Consider the following 11668-nt stretch of genomic DNA (forward strand, 5'->3'; position numbering starts at 1 on the left):
GTATTGTCATAAAGCGATGGCTCGTCATGCCGAGGACTCGTCTGTGCCCTTCTCGGTTATTGGAAGGTCGCGGGTTCGATCCCCGGCCGCGTCATACTAAAGGACGTTAAGATATGGTACTTGTTGGTCCCTGCCTGGCGCTCGGCATTAATGGGTACAACAAGGACTTGTCGGCTCGGAGTCTGTATAATGTGTCTGAGTGGGGTAGTCATGCTTCGCTGCGGCATGGTATCTCAGTGGACTGACACTAAAACCAGCTTAACCTTGGGCACGTCGTCATATGAGTGAAATATTCTTAAGTATGACGTTAAACCCCATTTCACCTCACCTCACCTTCTCTGTTATATTGCTGGAAATTTGCTAAAAGCGGCGTAAAATCATGCTCACTCATTGTTTCTATTCCCTATTGTCCGCGTGGGTTGGATATCTATGATCATTATGATCATATCGAGGTTGTGACCCTCTGTTTCACGCGTTCTAATCAGGCCACATATGGTGGATGTTATCTGACCTACCCATCCTAGTATTTCTTTTTCCCCAAACCACGATAATGGACGGCTGGCTTAAGGTGAGATAGTACATTTTAACAACAATACCAAATCTAGGATTGTCAGTTGAAGAGGTTTAAGTCAAAAGCGTTGACAGTTTCAAATATTGAAAATAATTTGAAAAGTATCAACATAAGCTCCGTTCATATGCGAATGTAGAAAAAAGTGTAAGTACTGCAGTGGCTATTTCAGGGTTTGCCCACCTGTTGAGATCTTGCAAACCTCGAGGCAAAGTGTGAGGCAATGTTGCTGAAGTTAGTGAAGGAAAATGTTCCTGACACCACTCTGAACCTCTATCTTCTCATTCAAGATTATTGCACTTACATACTTGACGTGTATGTGTGCCTGTATGTTGATGATTGTATCAGTCCGGACTAATGCCGGTTAATTACGTTTCGGAGACCGCTTCCGTGGTGTAGTGGTTAGAGCGTCCGCCCGGAGAGCGGAAGGTCGCGGGTTCGATCCCCGACCGCGTCATACCAAAAGACGTTAACATATGGTACATGTTGGTCCCTGCCTGGCGCTCGGCATTAATGGGTACAACAAGGACTGGTCGGCTCGGATTCAGTATAATGTGTCTGAGTGGGATATGCATGCTTTACTGCGACATGGTATCTCAGTGGGCTAGCACTATAAAACCAGCTTCAGTCTGGGCTAGCACAAGCAGCCGCACATACACATACACACGCATGCACGTCGTCATATGAGCGAAATGTTCTCATGCACGACGTTAAACCCAATTTCACCTCACCTCACCTCACGTTTCGGGCAGAAGGTCTATCCAGAGCTATGTTGGGTTGTGGAAGTTTGATGTGTATTAAGAACCATATCGTACACCCTATATAAGTTAATAATTGAAAAGGGTAGCCTAGTAGTTAAAGTGTTCCCTCGTCACGCCGAAGACCCGGGATGGATTCCCCAAATGGGTACAATGTGTGAAGCTCATTTTGATATTGATATTGATATTGCTGGAATATTGCTAAAAGCGGCCTTAAATTAAACTTACTCACTAATATGCTTTTGACATTATATGTATGAATAGAGTGCATTATTTTGGTAAGTAAAAAGGTAGTCAAGGTATTACTGTACGCATAAAGTGCTTCGTCATGTCAAATTGTAGCTGACAAAGGTTATCGCCAGGTGCTGTAACACCAGTCGTTGGACCTGTTACGGAGAATATATCTGTTATCATGTTATCCGGGACTCAAGGTAGACGATCATAGTCTGGTCTGATTGTATATCCTGCTCGGCAACAAGTTTGTACAATTATAGAGGATCTCGAGTGCAACGGTGGCTGATAATCGATCCCAGTCATCCATTGATCAACGTGTTGTGTCTGAGTTTGGGAACCGATGAGTGAATGAGTTAGTCGATCCCGTCAGTCGCCTCTTCATACAAGCATGGGTTACTGAAGATCAATATTGTAACCCGAACCTCCACGGGTCGGTTGTGTTGAAGGATGACAATATATGGATGAACAACTTCTATATTACAGTGAGAGCGACGTATCGTTGTAGGCTCTAACACCTTTATCAAGCAAGTGCCTCTCAAGGAAGTGTTGTGTATATTTTTTGTTGACACTTATGATACAGTGTTTTAAATTCTGAACACTTGCTGAACCCCTGTTTCAGTTGAAATATGTTACAGGATTGGTCTTTAGTGGAAGATAGAAGCCCATTACAGTTTTATTTTCAGCAGCTTTTGTTGAACATGAAGTTAATTTGGTAAATTGTGACCTTAAAACCGGGTTAGAACTGATCTTCAGTAACCCATGCTAGTCGTACGAGGTGGGTAACGGGATCAACTGGTCAGGCTCGCTGACTTAGTTGACACATGTCATCGTATCCCATTTACGTAGATCGAAGCTCATGCTGTTTACAGGCCGCCACCATATAGCTGGAATATAGCTGAGAGTGGCGTTAAACAACAAACCAACCAAACCAGCCTTAAAACAGGTTGTACTTCAAAATAACACATCAAGTGACATTTTAGCATGAAACCGTTGCCGGACTTAGTGTAACCGCCCCCGTGGTCCAGTTGACACAGTATCTTCCCGTGTGAGAGTTCGGGGATTCGATCTCGGGCCGTGTTCAACATGATACCAACATATGGTGCTTGTTGTTACTTTGCCTTGAGTTAGACATTATGAGAATACAAGGACAGGTTGGCTCGGAGTCAGGATATTGTGTGTGAGTGGTATATTCATGATAGAACTGGGGACACAACTCCTAGGCATGGAAGGCCATTGTCATTTGAATTCATGATCCGTGATAAAGTGTAATAGGTTTCAGCACCACGAGTTTCTCTAAACCGCATTCCTAGCAATTTACAAACACCATTACTCGTATGTACTATCTTATATGTTATTATCAGTATTATTGCACATGATAGTTTATTACCCAGCCGCTACAACCTTTACAGGTCGCATACCAAAGTGATATGAAACACACGTGTCAAAACACGTGCTTCAAATGTGGTTGACTGACACTCGACCTTTCTGGTACGACTTTTGATTAATTCATTATTTTATTCAGTCACTCGGTGTTTACAAACTTAATCAAGAATGGATACATTATATTTCAGGTTTATTAACTGAAACAATATTGGAAGCAAAATGTGTTTGTTTTATATACATGCAAGCATGATCATTCATGTACATATATCATGTAATGATTTGGATCTTGATAGATAGTTCCATAGTCTGTGTCACAGTCCCTGAACCACATCATTTCCCTAATGCCTAGCCCTCCCTACAACACTAAAGCCCTCAATAAGCACGTCCAGATTTCCCCAGGTTCAGGGTCTGTTAACATTTGCAAGAAAACTAACTCACAATAGGGGTCGGGCTACAAAGTAAACATTAGTCTGTCTCACAGTCCCTGAACAACGTTATTATCCCTAATGTATGGTGGCTGATTAGGGCCATCGCTTTCTCGCCTTAAAATTCGGAGGCGAGAAAGCGAGAAAGCGATATCACGAGACGAGAAAGCGATAGCACGAGACGAAAAAGCGATAACGCGTATGGCCATAATCAGCCACCATACTAATGCCAAGCCCTCTCTGCAGTGCTAAAGCCCTAAATAAAGCAAGTCTCGATTTCCCCAGATTCGTGAATCTCCCAACTCACTGGGGCTCCTTTTCATTTAAATGAGTTTATTTGTTACTATCAAAATTATATATATTCAGGGACTAAGCGTCAGTACAGTTCCATTCTTAATTTCTGATGATCAGGGGCAAACGCGGATTCACTTCGGTCTCTGAAAGACATGTAGACACAGACACTAGACGTCTACAGGCATTTCGTGTTTGTGGTTGTTACGTTAAAAACGTGAACAGAATGAACAAGAGTTTTAGAAGGAACAATCTCAGAAAGCACTTTTTATATACAAATACATATTTTGACATATCATAATAACATTAATCTAAAAACGTCCTATTTCCAGCGGTATCAACTCATCCTCTTGACTTACAGTAAACCTTTTTGTTATGTATTGTGTATTGTTTTGTAATGTTTTTCATGTACTAACATTTTATCAACAAATTTTACTGTTCATCTCTAACGTAGAGGTAAATGAACTGGATCATCCGCAAGAACAACTAAATATTACTCGGCATTAATCGAAATTAGAAATGTCAATCTTAAGGCAAATGAAAGTCAAGTTGGTTTAACCTTAATAAAGACAAGGGTAGTCTCGTGGCCTACCAGATGAGAACAACATGAAACAAAAGATCATGATCAATTCCTCTTGACTTTGCGTAGAGATACATTGGAAAATACATGTCAGGCGCTTCACAACAGGGCTGTCGGACAACTGAAAATGGGATTGATTTAAGTCGCAGCGACATATTTTATGAGTGTTTCGTGACGACCTAAACAGACAATGTAACACAAAGCGACAACAGAATAATAAGCACGCAAACCATTGTCAGTTTTACAACTTGTCTTTAGTATAATGAGACAACACCCTGTACTCGTGGCTAATTATTAGATATAGCTTATGACAATGTATGTAACGTAACGAACGAGTGCTTTTAAGCATTGCAAATGAAGACATTAAAGTGTGTTGAGTTGGTTTACTCCTGTGTAATTGTAACAAATACTAGGCCGACATATGGATGGCAGTCACGTAACTAGAAGCGATAAAACCATTAACCACACCCATAGGAAATCTTTGCTAAAGGCACAAGGTACAATGGTGACTATGTCATGAGTATATATTTGTTTCAGCAGCATTACAGCTGTACGCTGTAAATTCTGATTCGGCACCAATAAGAAAGGATGTCACTTTTTTCCATTTTTCATAACGTTATTCGGTTGACGTTAGGCTTCTTCGGGTAATAGTTCCTACCTGTCCTGAACACGTGTTGTCTTTGGCCATTAGTAACACCCCAACGATGTCTTGAATGTATTTCGGCAAATGTGACTGACTATTGGTGCTGACGATATATGTTCAGCCTACATCATATACTGCAGCCATTAGGATATTTAATGTAAATACAGATGTGCAAACAGTAGACACCAGACTTACAACTCTTCAGTGATTGAAGAGATTTTGAATTAGAAGATTTTAAATATATCACGCCATCTACCTTGAATGCACATTTCTAGACCGATGCATGTTTTATTCCACTTAAGAAAAGGGGAGTACTCGGGGAAGTTATAATGGATGTCATCGTAATGCTCTGGTCACGGTATGACTGAAATATTGCCGATGTGACTCTAAATCGGAGAGGGTACGTAAGTCCCAAAACAATTATGGTAAATTTAAACGTACTACCTTTTTTAACTGCAGCATATATGTTATTTTAATTTATGGATAGATTGTCCAACATTGCTAACATCTGAAGGGATGGTGTAAATCCAGCTAGGGTCCATGCAGGAAGTAAATGTACCGTATGTCCCCATGGTCCCTAGTATGGTGATCTACCTTCAGTTGTTGGCGATCTATAGCCTGTTTTTATATTGTATTGTTATTTATAGTTATAATATTTTAGATTTAATTACTAGTTTTAAATTTATGTGTGCGATAATCAAATTATTTTACTGTCCTTCGTTGAAATATATAACTTACTATCAAATACTATATATCTATAATTTGATTTAGTCACGATATGGCTGAAATATCACCGATGTGACTTAAAATCTTAACTCACTCACCCACTCATCTACACACTCACTTTGACTCTAAGTCTTAACTCTCTCACTAACTAACTAACAATATTTCAATTACACATATTTATAAGCTTGAGATGACCGATGATTGCACGTTGATGACACACTACTGATGAGCCATGATGGACCATATCTGGAATTTGAACTCTTGACGAAGGGATCTGGTACGAATCAGCAAAACATGGCGCCTGAGGAAAGTAACCATTGCCCTTATAAACACAGACAAACATACAAGATGCATATTTTAAAAGAAATCGGTCATGTAAGTTGTATATGGTTGAACATACGTTTAATTATTGTATTTTTCAGTTGGCGGTGATCGCGTCGTTGGTGTGTCTGTCTTATCAGTCAGCATGCCAGTCTCCTCCACCTTCTGTGGCTTTCCAGAACACTCGATTCTTCGGTCATTGGTATGAAGTGGGCAAGATTCAAACAGCTGGCGGAGCAATGTTTGAGAAGGACTGCGTGTGTACAACAATAGACGTGAAACCCACCCACGGTAGTTCCAGTGGAGATGCAATTGCAGTCAACAGTTGTAGAAAGACATCTCCTTCAGGGTCATTCCTTAACGCCACAGGTAAGGTACTAGACCAACGCTTAGTCTCTGAATATATAAAATTTTGCTTGTAACAAATAAACCCATTTAAATTGAAAAGGAGCCTCGGGGTGACCAGAGATGCAGAACCTGGAGAAATCTAGACTTGCTTCATTTAGGTCTGCTGTAGGGAGGGCTAGGCAGTAGGGAAAATAATGTGGTTTAAGGCTATAAAATGCGAAATAATCTAAACGGCCAACCAGAATCGCGATCATGACTAATCAATATATTTGAACAACACATTTAAATTTTAAACTTAAACTGGCAATACCAAGGGTCATGTCAATTGCAATAACAATAGGCCCATGAATTGATATCGATTATAATACAGGCGCAGTAACGAATATTCAGAATATTATTGTGTAATGTTGTGAATCCAGAATAGTACTGAAACCGAATTTTGCAACAAGATTAGAAACTGTCATCCCGATTCCCGTCACTTCACCTACATGCACATCACCGTTTTGCCGGCGTACATCTCATGATGTGAATCACGTTTCTTCATATTACTTTCAGTAACAGTTGAGCAGAAGGGATGACCAGCATGGTGTTTTAATGTCTCTTCGTTGTGGTTCTCATACACTAGAAATATAAACGGGCAGATATAGATATCCCCTACAACTCCAAAAGAAATATTTTGTACATTCTTTGCCAATTGTGTCGAGGCCGATAATAATTTTCTACTGCAAGGTACATGTTAGAATGTTGTTCGCCTCAGTGAATTACCATGTATTTGTAATTATCCTGCTTTTGTCAATAATACACAAAATTATTATATTTTTAATTTTTTTATTATACGATATTTATATAGCGCACATATCCAGGCAACTAGTGCTTGCTCAAGGCGCTGGTATATTTTACCTCGATCATTGGATGTCAATCTCAACGGCACATCGTGTTATCAATCTCAACTCCCTGGGGAGTATGCAACTCTTGCAGCCACTAGGCGCACCGAGTTATTGTGGCTTTCTCATCCTAACGAAAATGCGTTAGCTATCACTGAATTAGGTAGTACGTGTTTTAAAATAATTGTCCGACTTTTTATTCCTTTAAACAAGTAATTTTCAACAAGAATGTTATGTTTTACGCTAATTTTACATTTTACATTATGTCAAAACCGGAGAAAATATGTAAAACATGTGTTGGTGTATAGTGCCTCCACGGCCATTTTGGTCTTGCATAAAAGTATGAATGTTTTTTATAATGTATATAACTCGTTTATTTTTATCTGTGACACTTACAGTGAACATACACTGACAATCGTAGTGTTAATGAATGAGTGAGTGAGTTGGGGTTAACGCCGCTTTTAGCAATCTTCCAGCAATATCACGGCGGGGGACACCAGAAATGGGCTTCAGACATTGTACCCATGCGGGAAATCGAACCCGGGCTAACGTCTTAACCACTAGGCTACCCCATCGCTCCACGAATGACTGAGTGAGTTGTTAGAGAGTGGGGGAGATAGATACTGACAAAGAATAAATCGTCCTTGGGTTGTACACTGAGAAATACATCGTTCTTCCAGGATGGTGGTTCTTCTAATGGATGTAATGTAGACATTGAAATTGTTTTGCAACTTCTTTCGTAGAAAATGTGTGCATTGCAGTGCTCTCCGTATAGAATCATCCGTTATCCATTAAAGTCATCTCATCCATGCCGAGATCCCAGCCGCCCTCGGTTAGAACATAATACCAGATTAATTAAGCATAAGTGCCATGAGGCAGCAGCTGTGTTTAAATCTCAATCACTTAAGAGAGGTTGCTGTTAGCATTGTTACCAAGTAATAGTGCTATTTATTGAAAATCTAATATGAAACAAGCGTGACATTTGAAAGCATCCGTCTTAATTTGCACTTGTATTCTCAAGTGTGTTTTCAAAGTTAATTATTTTACTCACGTTGTAGGGTTTTTAAACCATTAAAACCTATTATGGAGACAAACAAGTATGATGAATTTCGGCAAATTTGGTTTCACAATTTGTAATAAATGTCGCATGCAATTACCGGTAAATGCCTTAAATGAATCTTTCAGTAAACTTTTACTATTAACACACAGGCCCAACCTTTTAGGCCTTGCATTTCAAGAGAAGAAACTGTTTGAGCATTTTGTATAATTTGAATTATATGGTTGTAACGTGATCCAAGCTGTTTTAGCATATCGGTGTGTCGGACACTTGAAGATCAGTCATTCGACTTATCGGTGCAGTGGACAAAACGGACAAACAATTTACGAAATTTATAAAATCAAAGATACTTAGTAAGTAGCTGTTCATTGGTAATGGAAACAGTCACTGGAAATTTACAGGTTACTGGGCAAATTTATAAAATCAAAGAAACAAATTACGTGGATGTGCCGTACGAATATGCTTGCCAGAAGGCACGTTCACATGTGTGTGCACTTGTGGTCGCTGCAGTCAAGGCAGTGAGGTTTAACAAAGCTGGTCATGATTCTTGTCCTCTGTACCAAACCAGAAAACTATTTTGGCACACGGAGTGTCTGTAAGGGTTGGTTGGTCAATCCAATGATCAATATCACGAGCATCAATCTGCGTAATTGGAATACGATGACATGTCTCAACCAAGTCAGCGAGCCTGACCACCCGATCCCGTTTGTCGCCTCTTACGACAAGCATGGGTTGCAGAAGACCAGTTCTAACCCGGATCTTCACGGGTTGTATCTGTAAGGGAATAGGGGTAATGACCACCCACCAACAACACGAGGTGATTCTGAGATGAACTATGTCCCCAGCTACTAATTTTTCTTCATAAGAAAATGAACCAAGATCTTGACCAGGGTGCCGATCTACAAAGCGTTCGTAACGTTACGACCTGTCGTAACTCTATAGTTTATCATAAGTTTACGAATGTCGTAGCGCTACGAACGTTTTGTGGATCAGGGTCCAGACTTGCTAAGTACAGTAGACTGCCCGTTGCACCCTTGGTCCCGATCCTCCAAGCGTTCGTAACGTTACGACCTGTCGTAATTCTATAGTTTATCATAGGCTTACGAATGTCGTAGCGCTACGATCATTTTGTGGATCGGGACCCTGGTCCTGACCTTGGTTGCTTGTTAGTTTCGAGAAATTCTCTTTAACATCATCCCGGAACCCTGTCATTTTGGGATCAGAAGCATCTGTGGAGGAGTAATACGGTAATGACGATGCTCTCGGCTCATGTCGACAATTAGTGCCGACAGTGCAAAACGGACAAGTAGCTGCTGTTTATAGCGCGGCTAGTCACTGCAGCTGTTGCAGTTTAATTGCTACAACGTGTGCAATAACCAACAATCACGAGCTCGTTGATCTCCGATAGTACTAATGCAGATGTTTCAGACAGCGATGTCTGGAGATTGCAAGGGGTAATGATAGTCTGGGAAAAGACTTTCATAATATATTCTCTCCTTTCGGAGCAATTTTATCCATGGCAAGTGTAACTCTAACATCTAGCTGTTTCGATACTTCATGGACATATCAGTGGTTATATTGAAATTGAATCACTAAATGTCGTTGTATTCGCCTTAGCTCTGTTAATATACCATCTGTTGCTTTAAACTACAGCGCGCATGTGAGTGAATGAATGAGCGAGTGGGCGGTGAGTTAACGAGCGGGTACACATGGGTGAGTGGTTGGGTGATTGATTGGGTGATTGATTGATTGATTGAGTGAGTGAGTGAGTACACAATCACCTGAAGTTCAGCAACATGGGTGCTGGAGAGTAGATACCTAGTGACAGCAAAAGCGTCATTTCAAGTCTCTATGCGTTTGACGCTTCGGGCCTATTCACACAGATAGACTCTTGAGATGTGCGACTCATTGCATATCCAGCCGGATATGAAAGATGATGGTACGAATGCAAAAGGTCTGCGTGAGTTCTATACTCCCCTGGGAGTTGATAACTGCATATCGAAAGCAAATATCATTTGTCCAAACTAATAATGTCTTGAGTTATAAGTGCATGTTTGTGTAACATACATTTATACATTCATTTCCAAAAAACTCTAAATAATGAGTGTATAGATGTCCCAATATTGAATAAACATACCGTATGTTTCTTCAGGTACTTTGACAGCCGAAGGTCCGCAAGGCAAGTGGAAGGAGTCATTCTTTGTTTTAAGTCCAAAGGTCAGTATGAAAGCAAATTGTAACCAGCGTTTTGCAAATAAACGTTGTGCTAAAGTTGTTCTAGTCTTTAGCTATTAATATAGTCTGAATCGTGCAGCGGACTCTGTTTTGGCAGCGATTGGCGAAAGTCATATAACCTTCAGTGCTCCACTCTGAGTTGTATCTTGTACTGCCACTAAGACAACACGGCTGAGGCTAGGGTCATGCAGGGCTTAGTTAATAAGAAACAAGATACACCCATTAGCAACGTATGGAAGTCATGAACCATTACTTAACTGCCAGGCAAAAGAAACTATAAACATGGAAACTGGATTAACAATTAGAAACGGCTTCCAAACGAAGCATGGTTGAAAAAGTCGACGAAACACTGTAACTTTAAGGTACAAAACACACCCATGATACCCTTGTCAATACATCACCATCGAAAACCCAGTCCTTGTTTTTCAAATTTTAGCCACATCAAACAAGTGTATACTTTCCATTATACGACAGTTAACCCTGTGATGATCCATTGCATACCATGATTACAAGCCATTCCAATTGTGACCCAAATTGACATATTAATATGGTTTATTCTGTTATGTTTTAGGTAGACTACACGGTGGTCTATTTGGACGATAACTACGCCATCGAGTACGACTGTGGGAGCTTTTTGGCATAACAAACTACTGTGTACACTTCCTCAGTAGGACACCTTCCATCGGGAACGAGACTCTGCAGCTCCTCCAGAAACTGGTCTACCAGCTGCAGATCAACACAGAAAACTTGCCTTACAAAGTCACCAAGCAGGTTGGGTGTTGGTGAGGTGGCGATGAGAGTAGAAGAGCTTACCCCCGCTCTTTGAGTACTGGCCAGTTGGATAATATTAGACTGATATATCTGTGTCTCATCCGCAAGTCCACTACTTTCTTTCTTTATAAAATATAGTCTGACATAATTTATGTTTCAGTTTTGTTTGTTATGAATACACAATGTCATTAGTAAGTGGTCAAATGTTACACTTGTTACATTTGGGATTACACTTTCTCAGTAAAGTACAGATTCTAGTACCTTTATTGGGTTGAGTCCCATCCGGGATTCGAACCCACAAACTCAGAGTCAGGCACCTAATCACCAGCACACAGAGTCAGCAGCCTAACCCACAGAGCCACCGCGGCTGTTACGTTTTGTTGTTGTTTGCCACCCTTGGAAACATCGAAACAATGTGGCACCAGCCTGTATATCGTCGTGTAT

General features: G+C 40.5%; 1 protein-coding gene across 1 annotated transcript; it reads left to right on the forward strand.

Moving 5' to 3' along the window:
• The first annotated feature begins 467 nt into the window (after positions 1 to 467).
• Positions 468 to 11372, forward strand: LOC124263525 (apolipoprotein D-like). Its single transcript, XM_046698187.1, is given in 5 exon segments — positions 468 to 568; positions 6031 to 6298; positions 10371 to 10435; positions 11025 to 11082; positions 11085 to 11372. Coding segments are annotated over 5 exon segments (615 nt in total). The 5' UTR covers positions 468 to 499; the 3' UTR covers positions 11240 to 11372.
• The last annotated feature ends 296 nt before the right edge of the window (positions 11373 to 11668 follow it).

The sequence above is a fragment of the Haliotis rubra genome, unplaced genomic scaffold (genome assembly GCF_003918875.1).
Source record: "Haliotis rubra isolate DU_JTF1 unplaced genomic scaffold, ASM391887v1 Scf888, whole genome shotgun sequence".
NCBI classification, from domain to species: domain Eukaryota; kingdom Metazoa; phylum Mollusca; class Gastropoda; order Lepetellida; family Haliotidae; genus Haliotis; species Haliotis rubra.